The sequence below is a fragment of the Gavialis gangeticus genome, unplaced genomic scaffold, assembly GCF_001723915.1.
Source record: "Gavialis gangeticus isolate Ggan-Ray unplaced genomic scaffold, GavGan_comp1, whole genome shotgun sequence".
NCBI classification, from domain to species: Eukaryota; Metazoa; Chordata; order Crocodylia; family Gavialidae; genus Gavialis; species Gavialis gangeticus.
The window spans coordinates 45421369-45436157 of NW_017728997.1; the positions used below are offsets into that span (position 1 = coordinate 45421369).

Here is a 14789-nt window from a genome sequence, read left to right on the forward strand (position 1 = left end):
CCCAAAAAGAGAAATGGGACTCAAACGAGTCCAGCCAGGTAGGCATCCAGCCTCTTCTTAAAGACCCCCAGGGTAGGGGCCAGCACCACTTCCCTTGGAAAAAACTTGAGAAACCTTAAACCCTCCCACAACTCCAGAGGGACTTCCAGACAACTTCTGGTCCCAGAAATGCTTAATAGTTATCTGCAAGGACTCCTATGTCTGAGCCCTGCTGCTGGAGCTCACAGTCCTTGCTCTGCTGCTCCTTCTGAGTCTCCAACCTTGCCTCTCCCAGCTGTGGTATCCCACCCTCTATCACTGCTTTTCTGCTTCCTCCCATTCCCTACAGCCTTCTGGAATTGTAGTGCATGTTACAATTCCTTCCTCTAGTCCCCTGGAGGCACCTCTTCCTAGCAAGCCTAAGTTGTAACAAGGCCAGGAGCAAAACCAGGAGCAGATCTGGTCCAAGAGGTGGTGGGAGGCACTGTGACTGTCAAGCGCTCCAGGGTTGGAGCACTCACTCTGCCCTGAGGAAGCAGTAGCATTGAAGATTTCCCTCCAATTGCCTTTATTAAAGATTTAAAATTAAATTTTAAACCTTTAATAAGAGCAATTAGAGGGGAGCCATCCAACTTGTTGGTTGGCTGACAATTTAGAAAATCCCTACTTGCCTCTCCTTAAGAGAGAGAAGCTTGACTCCCAAGCAGGATTCCTTCTCAGTGGAAGTCAAGGCTCATTTGCAGTGGAAGTAAATGTTTATCTAAGGCATAGGAATGACATTGGTGATTAACACAGTAGTAGCTGCTTGTTCAGGATGTTTTTCCTTAAGATTTTTCCATCGGTTAAATTCAGTACAAGTGGTTTTCTGCTATAAAATGTTAGAGTGGTTCAACTGAGAATCAGGGCCTTTGAGCTCCAAATATATAACCGACTCCTATCATCATGGTAAATTATTGTTCTTAGGCATTTGAACATGTGTTTATTTCCAGTTTAAGGGCCTTGTTACACCTTAGGCTGAAAGCCACACAAATTTTAATCAGCTTGGTGTTGTTCAGCTTACTGGAGTAGTTGCACATTAAAGCAAAAAACCTGCAATGACTGCCCTCACTTGCACAGATAGAGGCTTTGGTGAGCAGGGGCAGGACTAGGAGCTGAGGGAAGGACAAACTCACTGTCTATGAGGGCAGAGCAAGACCTCCAGCTCCAGAACACCTGGCTGCCATGGTGCCTCTCACCACTGCTTGGACTGGATTTGTTTCCAGCTCTGCTCCTGCTGGAAGCAGAGCAACCCAGTCCATCTCCCCTTACCAAGAAAGGAATCCATATCAGTGAAGACTAGAGAAGATAACAGCTATAGAGGGGCAACCACCCTCGAATTCCCATGATGTACACACCCAAAGTGTTTCCTTCCTGTTGACCTTTTATGGCTCTTAGATATGCTTCATTCTGTGCAAAGGGTGCACAGGCTTCACAGATTTACAGGAGCTGTGTCAAAGGAGTTTGTTTTCTTTAGCACCAACATTTCATTTGTTAGGAAAACTGGAAGGTGTGTACTGAATGAGGGAGGAGAATCCAGGAAGAGGAGGAGTTTGTTTGTTCAGACAGTTGAAATCTGCCTGGCAGAATGGGTTTTTAACTACGTCTACCAGAGTTCTCATGTGAATGTCAAGTCTGAAACCTAATTTATCACAGGTATAATTTGTATAATTTGAGTACCTCATTTTATCAGTGCCGAGACATTGAACCAATTACAACTTATTTCAACTTCTTGACAAAATTAAATGCCTTGACTTTTTGTCTTAATAGCAGTTATTTTTTCATCTTTACATAATATTGAATTGCAATAGAAGCACTATAACATTGGATGTTAGACTTATCTGTTTTATATAGTATAGTGAGCTAATTCTTTTTAGTTTAAGTTGTATCAATATTCCTTTTCATGTTGCCATCTAGTGGTTACTGAAATCACAGGAAAAAATCTTACAGTAGTTTGTGTTTGTATATGTATTTTATTTAAAGTATAAATACCAGAATTTTCAGACTTTTCTGCACCCAGCAGGTCAGCGTTTTGGCCATAGGGAGCTGCCCTGCATGTCTGGGCTGTTGGCCCCAGGAAACTGCCATGAAATCTTGGGCAATTTTCTCCACCACAAGAATTTTTGGATTTTTTGGCATGTGGCAGGTCAGCATTTTTGGCCCGGGAAGCTGCCCTGTTCATATCTAAGTACAAAGAACAGCAATCAAAGAGAAAATGTGGGAAAAGAGAGAGCAGGCTACTTAAAATTGAGGTTTTATAGAGTCATTACAGTACAAGAGGGTTTTTTTAAACTACTAGTATAACAATGAATTCTGCTCTTGATTTCAGGCATCATGCTTATCATGAAGACAAAGGGAATCCATTAAGACATGAATCAGAGAAAAATATTGAATTTAATAGTTTAAATTTCATAGAACACTTTTTCATTTTATAAATGTAAAAATTAGGTCTCCGTAAAATGTTTATGTACCCCTTGAGAAGAATTTAGGTTCTGCCGGATATGTGGTATAAAAATTCTTAAATGTACTATGTACTGATTAGTGTTAATATCTTTCAGCAACAGTTGTTTCATTACTTACCATATTTATTCAAATATAAGACAACCCCCCAATAATTAGATTCTATATATGGAAAATTTTTAAATTTGCTATAATTTTCCAGGTGTTGAATCTAATTATGGAGGGTTGTATTGAATTCTCCCTCCCACTGCCAAACCAAGGAAAATAGTGGCGGGTGGGGTGTCCCCCTTGCCCTCTGACCTCACCCCACTTTCCCCCCATGCAGCCTTCCTGTCCCCCCTTACTGTCAGTCCATGCCCAGGTCCTGTTCCCACCCTGAGCACAATGTGGAAGGGAAGTGGGACGGGAGTGAGCTTGTGTTTTATATTTGACAGTCAGGGGGGAAGGTGGGAGGACAGAGGGAAGAGCAGAAGCTGCAGAGAATAAGTAGAGGGGGACAGGGACTGCTGTGGGTCTAACTATGGCCTGCACCCAGACTCAATGCCAGAGTCAGAACTGCAGCAGTTGCCTGCCCCCACTTCCCACCTTGTTATTTTGAAATGCAAGGGACAAAAAACCAACTGACTTTATAATAAACATACCCACCCATAGTAACTTGCATATATGCAAATTACTATGGATAAGTTCATCCAGAATTTATGCATTTTGGCGTGTTGAAACTGCTGCAAGTTTCAGTACAGACACTCCATAAACACACTTTGAGCAGCACTTTTGTTCCTACTGATACATTGAACTGATACATTGAATACCATGCATAGTTTGTACTGAGTCAAAAGGCTCATGACTTCACAGATTCATAGACATTAGGACTGGAAGGGACCTTGGAAGATCATCAAGTCCATCCCCCTGCCCCAGGGGCAGGTCAGCAGGGATCATAAGATCCCAGCAGGATAAACATCCAAATGTTTCTTGAAGGTGTTCAAAGTAGGTGCTTGAACCACCTCTGGCGGCAGTCTATTCCAAACCTTGGGGGCTCGGACAGTAAAAAAGTTCTTCCTTATGTCCAGCCTGAAACGGTCATGGAGTAGTTTGTGACTGTTTGACTTTGTCATCCCTTGGGGTACTCTGGTGAACAGATATTCCCCCAGATCCTGGTGGTCACCCCTGATAAACTTATAGGTGGCCACCAGATTGCCCCTGAGCCTGCATGTTTCCAAGTCACAGCACACCATGATGATTGACTTCTGTCAACCACCACCCTCTAGGTCCTACCACAGAGCCAATTCCCCAGCCAGCGGATAGTGGTGAGGCCAAGGCCGCAGTTAGCCAGTTTTGCTAAGAGGTGATCATGGGATACCAGATGGAAGGTTCTTTTAAAGTCAAGATATATGACATCAATCTCTTCCCCCTTGTCCAGGTGATAGTCAACGGCATTTCAAGCCATTGTGACCCCACAGCCCAGCACTCCTCAGTATATGTCTGTAGTCCAGATACCCTTTCTTCCCCTCCCCAAAGGATCCATGTGCTAATTAGACCTCCACTCATGAGTGGAACCAGATGTCCTTGTTGCAAGCCTGGGGACCCTCCAAAAATCTATATGCAGATGAGACTATGGGATGGGGAGGGACAAGGCAGCCCGGAGAGTGAATGCAGCAGCAATGTTTGAAATGGTGTCAAAGAAAGAGAGGAGAGACTGCACCTGGTGGAGGACAATGGATGAGAACAGGGAGAAAGAAGCAGTTCTGTGTAAGTGTTGAGAGCAAATTAAGATGCTCATGGATGGCTCATGGTAAGTTATGGGACCAGGACAGTTCAAGCTGGTAAGGTCATTCACAGGTGAGACTGTAAGTAGGACAAATGATGTCATGCTGGTCCTAAGTCTTGTAATTTTCCATACAACACCCTTAAGTATAATGGATAGAGGGCAATGTGCACATTCTGGGGATGAGTGCACCATCCAAAGAGCCGTGTGCACTGGCCCTTTAAAAGGTCTCTGAGTGAGGGGCTTGGTGTGTGCATGCATGTGTGTCTGTGCGCGTGTGAGGGGGGAAGTGTACGTTTGTGGAAGAGACTGTATAGGAATGCATGAGGGCCTGTAAGGATTGTTAGAGACAGTGATTGAAGAGACTGAGAGAGGGTGACAGCTGGTGTGAGTGGGTCCTCTGCAGAATTTGGGTCCTATGCAAGGAGCAAAGATCCCTGGAGCAGTCGGAGACTACTCCTCAGCATGCAGCTATACTCAGTCAGAGGTGGGCTCCCTGGCATTTTCCCGTCAGGAGCTTAAGGGCTTTGGTAGCAGCCTCACCGAGTATTTGGTGAGTACCCTACCCATACCTTGGGAAGGGATACTGTTTTGGGCTATCCTTTCTGTCATATACCCTTATAAAAGACCAGTGATTGGTAATAGAGTAAGGTAAGCCCTGGCACTGAGCCTGAAGAGGCGGACAGAGCCACCGCCAACAGCGGTTATCCAATAAATACATCTCGTGATTGCTGTCTCTTTGTTCCAGTTAAAGGATTTATAGAATTTATACTTAGTGTTAATTGTTACTGGTGTTACTGTTGTCCTGTATATTAACAAAGTAGTGGCTGTTCTGTGTTTCTTTAATAAACAGTTTCATTTGTGTACCACAAGTCATCCTCTTAGTGATTTTTAATTAAACCGGTGACAGATATGGACAGGGCCAAGATCCACCTTACCTTTCAGCGAGAAATCTGAAGAGAAGCAGTTATTTAAGCCAGCTTCAAAAGTTGGTTTAAAAAAAGGTGTGATTTTTCCCCAACATAAGGATCTCCCTTCTACATCAGGGATGAGATGGCATACCAAAAATTCTGCAAGACCTACAAGGAATGTCAGGAAGACCCCATCCTGACACATTTTGGGTTTGCAGCTGTCGATACCAAAGAAAGAGTAGTCACAATTAAGATGTAGCAAACTATTGAAGAGGAGAAGGAGGAGGATATAAAATTTTGGCTATCGAGGCACTGTGAGAGAATGGAGAACGTGGACAATGTCCAAGACCCAGACAGAGTATAGACTGGGTATTGCTCTGGGTGGACTCAGTAGGGGCAGGCAGGGTATTACACCTGCTTCTGGGAATTACCTTAGGGCCCTATAGGCAGCCAAAATTATATTTGAGGTACAAAGGGGAGGGACGTTTTTCAATGGTCTGCCCATACGAGATTTGCACGGCATGTAGAGAGAAGAGTCATGGTGTGTGAGAGTGCAAAAAGGAATGGAAGTATAATTTGCACGGAAAATCAGGTCATGTGTTCCACACCTGACCAAGATCATTTGCAAACACAGTCAAAAGAAGGCAAGGTGGGGAGAGTATGGCAGGGGAAAGTGAGCAGGGAGGGCAGGGGGAGGGACTACAGGGGCACAGATGAGAGAAGAGGAATTAGATGAGACAAGGAAAAATAGGCCAGAGGTGGAGAAAAGATGTAGCTCACAAAGGAGAAAGTCAGGAGGGAGAGAAACGAGGACATGAGGAGAGAGGGAAATGGAGTTGAATGGAGAAGAAGAGAGGACAGAAGGAATAGGAGAAGGAAAAGGAAAACAGAAGGGGAAGGGAAGAAGAGGCGGGGTTGAATGGAGTAGAGAAGATGGAGAGAGGGAAAGGTTAAGACAGAAGTTGGGAGGGTGTAATAGGAGGACTGGGGAAAGGAACAACAGAGATAAGAAAGGTTAAGGAAAATGGTAGGGAGGAGGAGGAGGAAGAGGATGATGATATGGAGTGGTGTGGAGGATGCGTGAAGCAGAAACCAGAGTGGCAGGTGTCTGAGAGGAATTGGAGCTGCAGGAGGGAAAAAAAGGAGATAAATAGGCAACACGAGTCCCCCTATGACTCCAGCCCACTCCTAACCCTACAGCTTTTAGATTCATTGGGTCCTGTAGAAAGAGGCCAAAGCCCTGCTGGGGTATAGTTTTTAGAGGAAGGCAAAATCCAAGTTTCTTGGTGTGCAATGGACATGATAAAAGGAGAAGGCAGAGGAGGATAACACAAGAATAGAAGGAAGGATCGCTCTTGAGTTTGGAATTAAAAGCAGAGTCATGAGCAGACCTAGACCTCAGTGCATAGACTGGACTTAGAGGATGGTGAGCAATATCTTGGGATAAATAGTCTTATTATGCTAACACTGGTTATTGTAAGGAGTATTAGCAGCCATGCAAAATGGGTGTGGGTGGGCCAGTATTTAGACCAGATGGAGGCAGACGTGATATGCCTGCATGAATTTGGGACGCTGGGACAGAGAGAGTATAAAAGCCTCATAGGAAGATGGAAGCACGGTCCATCTGTGTGGCTGGGCAGTAATGAGAACAGAGCAGTAGGTGTTGGCAGCACTTATTAAAGATCCACAGTTGGACTAATAGGCTATCAGGAGATAATTGGGGGAAGAGCATTACAGGTGATCAGGGAGAAGGAAGGTTTAGCATACATTTATGCACTGGCAGAGCAGGAGGCATGCTGTGCCCTCTTGGAGGAACTGACAACCCTCCTACTGGGAGTACTGCCCCTAATATTGGTTGGAGATTAATTGCATACTGGAGGTAGGGAAGCAACACCTAAGGATTAGCTAGTCCTCATGGGTACTAGAAAGGACGGTATGGGAGTATAAACTACAGGCCACCCAAAAGGCAGTGCCTGGACTTGAGAGTAGGTTTATTAAAGTGAATGTGGTGGGCTACTTATAGTCCTGCATACACTTCACTTTTGGGTCTGTAAACTGGAAATTTCAAGAAGCAGAGAGACAGGTCTCTGTCAGACCACCTGCTACTGAGGAAGTGATGGGAGTGAGAGAGCAAGCAATGCCAGTCAGAGGGCAGTGGAAGTTAAATATGAGACTATTGGAAGACTAACAAGGTGCAAATATTATGGCAGCCACTATGGAGAATGGGGAGTAATTAAAGGAACATATGCTATACAAACTGAGTGAGATGGTGGGAAGATGTTAAGGAAAGAATATAAGCCTTTTTTCAGAATTTGGGGAAAAGGGCCTAGAAAAAGCAAAAAAGGTTTATGAGACTGCAGCATCTCCTATGACACATGGAGAAGTGATTCCCAGTAGCAGAGGAAATTAGGGACACAAACAACCTACTGAAGGAATGATTTAGAGAGAAAGGACAGGAAACATCTTCCTTGCAAAGGCCACCTAAGTGGAAGAAGAAGAAGAATGGTTCTCTTAGTTTGCCTAGAGGAAAGTGGGGGAAAAGTATAAGGGCAGTGTAGGTTGAGAGGGGAGTATGGCTAACAAAGACAGAAGAGATACTGAGCGTGGTGAAGGAATTTTACCAACATTTATACTTCAGCAGAGTTTTGCATCAGGGAGCCCTTGATTCCTTTTGGGCAGGGTGAGAGGCAAGCTTGAAGGAAAATGAGAGGCAGCAGCTGGAGAAGATGTCGGTATTGGAGGAACTATGGGAGGGAACCTGGACATTCAGAACAGGAAAGTCCCTAGGGAATGACAGGCTCCTGGCACAATTTTGCAAGACTTTATGGGAAAACTGGGGTTACAAGTCACAGTGGACCAAATCAAGGTATTAGGAGTGGAGATGGATATGTTACTAACAGGTGAAGTGGCCTTGGAGAAGGTGAAAGGGAAGGTGAGACAGAAACTGGGGAAATGGTATGACTGCAAGCTGTCGGTAGCAGAATGGGTAAATGTAAGTAAGAACGTGGTACTCCCAGTCATAGTGTATGTATGTGTGGTGTTCCCTCCATTGTGGACCACTGCATGTAGGATTCAATGGGAACTGATGGTATTCTTTTGGAAAACCAAAAGTGAAAGTCTTAGGAGAACAACACTATACAAGGAGAAAGTGAATAAAGGATGGGGCTTCCCAGATGTGTTTCTGTTTGTTTATGTGACATATGTCAGTGTAAGCTGCACAGAAGGGATAAAAGGGGGGTACCAAATGGGCTGTCTATGTCCCGCACTGTGCAGGGACATTATTGCATGAATATAATTCATGTAAAAGGTCACTGTCATGGGCCTGGACCACGATAATGCTGTTAATATAGAAGATTGTGAAATTTGTGTGTGGGTATGGGATGTAGACAATAGTTGCAACATAGTTGATGGACGATAAAAAAAAAAAAAAATCAAGGCCTAGGTTATGGAAAAGGAGTCCGTGTCCCCAGCAGGGCGACTTATAGGGGAAGAAGCATAGACAATTTGGAGGGGGGTGTTTGACAAAAGTTTACAGAAGCAGAACCAGGACTTTGGTTGGCTGCTAGCACATTGGGTTGTTCTCGTACGGGTGCTTCATTACACTTGGGGAATGCGTAGAACAGTGGAATGCCCCAGACAAACGTGCTGCAGGGCCAGAAGTATATGGCATATGATGTGGGAGTGTCAGTTCATCAGAACAGTCTGGGAAGGCAGAGAAACTCCTACAGCGGCTGGGTGCTAAGAGCCAACTCATGAAAGAAGTGGTTCTGTGCAAAGCGTGAGTGGGACCCAGAGGAAGAAGAGAGAAAGAGTAGGGAAGGCCACAGTAAGCTTCTGCATGGCATTGTGAAAGGCAAGAAACTTAGTAGTCTTGCAACTAGAACATTCTGTAGAAGAGACCTTGCATTTGGGCATGAGCAAACTGGGGTGGTGTTGTTGGTGGGACACAAGAGAACTAGGTAAGAAGCAAGTGACGGATTTATGGAAAAGAAGAACGGCAATGCCTAGTAGATCTGATAGGATGAAAACATGGGAAGCCTGAGAGGTGGGGAAGTGGTGGCCACAGATGTGGGATTGGCTAGAAAAAGGCACAATAGGGGCTAAAAGATGGGATAAAGGGTGACTGATAAAGTGTTAATAGACAAACCTAGAAAGTGACAAGGACTAATGCAGTATTAAGAAACAAAGATATCCAGGCCCCTGGATTAATGGGAATTTGAGGAAGGAGGGAATTCATTGGATAATGTAAAAATGTCCTATGGTTCTGTTGGTCTTATCTGTCAAATTTTAGAAGCTGATGGAAGCAGATTTTAAGTTTTGATGCTTTCATGATAAATAAGTTAAAATAAAAGGTTCCCCCATCAGTGTTCGCCCAGTGTGGGCCAGGTACTTTATGGGCATGCTCAGTGTAGGCTGCATTTACTCTATTTCATAATTGATGTCCATGATTGAGCCCATGCTGCTTGAAGCAGAAGTTTAATGTTAGACAATGTATGCAAAGGAGAAGGTTTGCTGATATGCAAATAAAAGGCATGGGGCTTTTTCACTTATGTGCAGGTTGGAGAAACACATTTCATCTTATATTTGAGTAAATAGGGTATTGTTACATTCAGGTACTTAGAGATATGTTCCTTTTTAATTAAAAAATACAGTTAATTCTTTTTAGTTCTAGGAAGTCCAAATTTTTTCAATATTGCCAAATTGAGCCCTTATGATTACAAAGTATAATTCACAAATATGAGATACTACTAGTCTGTATTAGCCTGTCCATCATTTATTTTTTCTCTTATATTTTTCATCCAAACCCTGACTTTCCTGGGGTCAAGGCTACATGTCTAACTCATCTGTATTTTTAGATGCCCAGTTTAAATTGGAGCCATCATATTGTCTTGTAAAGTCCTGCCAACCAAAGCATGTAGCCCTCAGACAAGGCTGTGCCTTCCATTGGCTTCAGGGAGTATAGTCTCTTTTGAAAATTAGTGACTGATAATGGACTCTATTAATGACTTTGTGGCTTTAATTAGTGTTTGGTCTTTTTGCTCCCAAATGCTTTCTGTAGCTGTGATCTACAAGCCCAAATCCTTCCATGTTTAAATTATTTCCCAACTGATTTTCAACATCAGTTACATTTTATCTTGCAATTTTGAAATCTTGAGACTATTTCTGCTATGATTTATGCAAGTGGTCATTCCAATCCAAGCTCACTCAATAGAAGTTCAATACTGGATATCAACATTTGGTATTGTTGTTATCCTCATGTAAATTATACTTGCATGTTACTAAAAGGCAGAACATTGCCTTTGAGTTTACCATTCAAACTTTCCCAGCAGTGGCTTGAATCCTAGAAGAGTAGGACTGGAAGGGACCTCAAGGTCATCCTGTCTAACTCCCTGCTTAAGGCAGGATCATCCCTGACAAAGCCATCCCACACAAGTATTCATCTAACTTGCTTCTAAAGCCTTTGAACGATGGAGATCCCACAGCCTTCCTAGGTAGTCTGTTCCAATGCTTAACCACCTTAATATTAGGAAGAACTCTCATTATTCAGCCTACATTTCCCTTGCTGCAATATGAGATAATTGCTTCTTGTCCTGTCTCTTGTGGCCACAGAGAATGGTTCATCTCCATCCTTTTTATAACAGCCCTCCAGGTATTTGAAGGCTGTTATCACATCCCCTGCAGCCTTCTCTTCTCCAAACTAAATCATTCCAGCTCTTTCAGTCCATCCTCAGAAGTCATGTTGCCCCAGCACCCTGGTTGAGAATCACTGGGTTGGTTCTTAGCTTCAGATATGGAACCTTGCTTTCAGAAAACTGAGCTTTCAAAGTACATGGTTTTACTTAGTTTTCATGGGAGTGAAGTCCTCCAAGGTCTCCAGCAGAGCCACAGAAGCCATTGCAAGCTGCAAAGTATGAATTAACACCCCAGGACACCTGCATAGAAGACTGATTTATATCAAAGCATGTAGAACTGTGTTACTTTAAAAAGAGAAGAACAACACTAACAGTAGCCAACTAGCATAAACAACACCTTGTGGAAGTGTGCATATTTCCACCCATTTTGTTTTTAAAGTGAAAAAATAATTCACTTCACTAGACTCTCTCTCAAAAAGGCCTCTTGAAAGCTGTCCCCCTTACATCCCCCCTCCCCGGCCTCCCAAGCTGAACATGGATATCATGTTTTCCAGTCTATTTTTCCTTTGCGACTTGCATCTGTAAGCAGGTCACTCACCCAGGTTCCTTATCAAGGCCAGTCAGCTCTGTGCTCAGTTTATTTTACACAGGCTAACCTTGTCCTCACTCAATGAAGCAAACAACAAAACAAGCATACAACAATCAAACCCCCAAATTTATCTTTCTTCAAACCTTGAGGTGGGGAGGGTCAGATTCTGTGCTTCTCTCACACTACCACTACCTCCCACCTCCCTTGAACTCTGCTCCTGGGGCTTTTAAGTCCTTGTGGCTCCATCCTCATTGCCTCATTTGTATAAAAGCAAACTCTATTGTATGACAAGTCCAAAAAAATTGGCCTGGCATGTCCTGACACCCAGAGTTGTTTTAACAAAACCAAAACAAAGCTGTCATATAACTAGTGATGAGCCAACATTTTTCAGCACTGCCCATCTGGCCAAAAAGGTTGAGCACTACTGGTTTAAGTGATTTAACTGCAGATATAACTATCTGGGCAGGCAAATTCATGTTCCACTAATGTTGGAGATTTTTAAAAACAATGCCAAATGGAGGCTGATTATTTCCCTAACAAATCTTTTCCCAGGTCTCTTAATTGCCCATAATTTTATTTGGATGAGGAATACTGCAAAAAATAGCTGAAGTGTCATTCACAAAACCAAAGCATTACATTTGATAATATGATTTATCTTCCTCTTATTTATCTTATGCCATATTTAAGAAGCAAATGAACTCTTATCAACTGTCTGTTTAAAATGTAAGGGTAAATGAGGTAGGATATTGGCAGTTGTAACAGGTTCTTGTTTATAAACATATGTATGCAAGCATTTTGACTTGGGAGACCTGCAAACCTTTAACGACACCACTAGTAATGCTAGTAATCAACCTTTTTAGGTTCAAGACACCCCTCAGAAAATGGCAGCTTACTTTTCACTTGTGTTTGACTATGGAAAAATGATACAAAAGTAAGTAAATTAGTCATTTGTCATTTACATGTAGTGATGAGTATATTCCAAAAATCACAAACAATAACTATCAAGATGTCCAGGTTGTAGCTGAATAAACACATTGCTTCTTATCTTTTGTTTATGCAGTTTCTTTCATTAATGTTAAAATCATACAGTAGGAAAAGTACAACTGCCTGCACCATATGAAATGTTTCACTCTATTCTTTTAAGTTGGTGACATTATGAATGAAAAAAATGTTTGTTACGCCCAGTCTTTTATTTCCCTCTAGGTGGCTTTAAACATTTAGGCAGCCTTATTATTTAACCATCAGTGAGTGTTGTAGAACTGAGTCCTTACCCACTTTCAAAGTTATTTTTTGCAACTGCCTATTCTTGCAGCCTTAAGCCTATAGTCACCGTCAAGTTAATGTTTTCCCAGTGGGCTATGGAATGTCTCGACTGCAAAAGCTGCAGAGAGTTCTCTTTTGACCAAGCTTCTTCAAATCAGCTTCATTTTCAATTCACCAGACAAGTCTTCAACTTACTCTTATTAGTATAGTCCAAAACCCACAAACAATAACTATCAGGATATCCATTTCTTAGTCCTTTAAGAGTTGTCTGAGAGTCTTGATGCTTTTTTAACTGGCCCCCCGTCTCATCTTGCATTGGGTTGTGGAATATCATGCAAATTGTCAACTAAAATTCAGTTTTGCATATTTAACAGAGCTCAGCTTTCAGTGCCTGCTGTGTGAATTTGGACAGGATGTTCATTGTGCTTAAATTCTTCATTTCTTCAATTTTAGGGTTTTTCTTTTTTTTACTAGCCCATCTTCCAATACCTGACACTCACTAAACCAGTGGTTTTCTACCTTTTTTCATTTGTAGACCCCTAAAAAATTTCAAATGGATGTGCAGAACCCTTTGAATCGTAAGTGTGGGTATTCACATACTTTTTGTTGAACACATTCAACTTTCACAGACCCTTTAGATATAGTCTGCAGACCCTCAGACAATTAACACAAGTCTTATCAGCAGGGCTTGGTTGAAATCATGGGCCCAGCTTGTGGCATGGTGGTTCCTTTAATTTTGGAGTCCCCCCATGTACCTCCTGGCACGGATTGGCAGAGAGATCCTGTCAGTCTCCCTGATCACTCCTGATGACCAAGAGGTGAAAACGATGGTTTAAAATATGCTGCTGTTTTTGCTTCCTGCCACTTGCTGCTGACTGGAAGGGAGGCAAAAGCCATGGCATATTTAAAACCACAGTTTTTGCCTCTAGCCATCGGGAGTGAGCAGCGACGCCAACGGGTTCCCTCCTGCCAATCAGCAGCAGAGGGGTGCACAGGAGATTAAAGGAGATTAAAGGTTTTTATTTTGTTGCCTTTTGCTCTTGCATATTACCATATCCACCAAGACAGAAAAAGATCTTTGGGGAAGTTAAGTTTCTTACTATCCCCTCTCAAATCCCATCCCCCCTACTGAAGGCGGAAATCCCAAACGTAGTGCCTCCCAGCACAATTTAGCTATGTTCATAACCACTGGCAATCAGCAGTTTAAAAAAAAAAATCTATTAAACTGTGTGAAGTACTCCCGAAAACAATAAGCCTTCCATTTTCTAAAACAAAATGGAAAGTTGGACCGGGCCACACCTGAGGAAGTAGCTGACGGGAACTCACAGTTTCCACTGGGAGGTCACAACCACTGGGTGTGAAATTGGAAGAGGTAAAATTATGGTGCAGGAACAGCAATCTTCCTGTATGTGTCATGTGTTTATATGGCTAAATGGAGGACTCAGGGAACATTAACTATTTGAACCAAGTCCTTGCAGAAAAGGAACCTCATGCTTCAGAGCTTGAGCAAATCCCTCTTGGGGGTTAGGAGGAGATTCCCTTGGGATTAACTTGGTCAACTGTGGGGTTATCTTCCTCTGCAGCTACTGTCGTGGAAAGGACAATGGACTAGATGGATCTCAACTCCTCCATTTCTAATGTGGAAAGGTATTCAACTTCAGGGCAGTGATTCTTCACATGCACAGCTGGTAAAAAGTTTTTTGTACAATATAAAAGCATCACTAGGAATAAAGAAGCCAGACTCTGCCCCCGCAATCCTGCCCCATTCAACCAAAAGGCTGTACCAATCCTTGAGAGAGTTATGCTTTTGGGAAGAAAAGTTTCATAAAAGTTTCAAATTGAAATCTCTTTGCAATGCATGGAATTTTGGAGAAGGAATATGGAAATAATCACTGACAAATTTTCAGTTTTATTAAAAAAAATTCTAGCAGCAAAACCTTTAACAATTAAAAAAAACAAAAACAAAAAAAAACAAACCAAAAACAAAACTCTCAAGAGAGACAATGTGACAAAGAGAGAGAGAGAGAGAGAGAGAGAGAGAAAGAGAGAGAGAGAGAGAGAGAGAATAAGAGAAATTAATTCCACGGATTCACTCAAGTTCCTTGTAGCGGGCAAACATGACTCTCCGGACAGCATCCCGATAAGTTTCATTGGAC

General features: G+C 42.7%; 1 protein-coding gene and 1 long non-coding RNA gene across 3 annotated transcripts in view; both read right to left on the reverse strand.

Moving 5' to 3' along the window:
* The window catches only part of LOC109288905, a 24395-nt gene extending 18763 nt beyond the window's left edge, over positions 1 to 5632 (reverse strand). Inside the window, exons 1-2 of the long non-coding RNA XR_002095253.1 lie at positions 5620 to 5632; positions 2781 to 2784 (exon numbers count right to left, since the gene is read on the reverse strand). This is a non-coding gene — a long non-coding RNA (uncharacterized LOC109288905). The remainder of the gene's footprint in view (positions 1 to 2780; positions 2785 to 5619) is intronic.
* An 8960-nt stretch (positions 5633 to 14592) lies between these two features.
* Positions 14593 to 14789, reverse strand: part of RBM6 (RNA binding motif protein 6) — a 177038-nt gene continuing 176841 nt past the window's right edge. Inside the window, exons 23-24 of one of the 2 annotated variants that reach the window (XM_019505132.1) lie at positions 14707 to 14750; positions 14593 to 14666 (exon numbers count right to left, since the gene is read on the reverse strand). In XM_019505132.1, coding sequence (XP_019360677.1) covers positions 14723 to 14750 — 28 coding nt within the window. In that variant the 3' untranslated portion in view covers positions 14593 to 14666; positions 14707 to 14722. The other variant, XM_019505131.1, reaches the window with a different exon arrangement.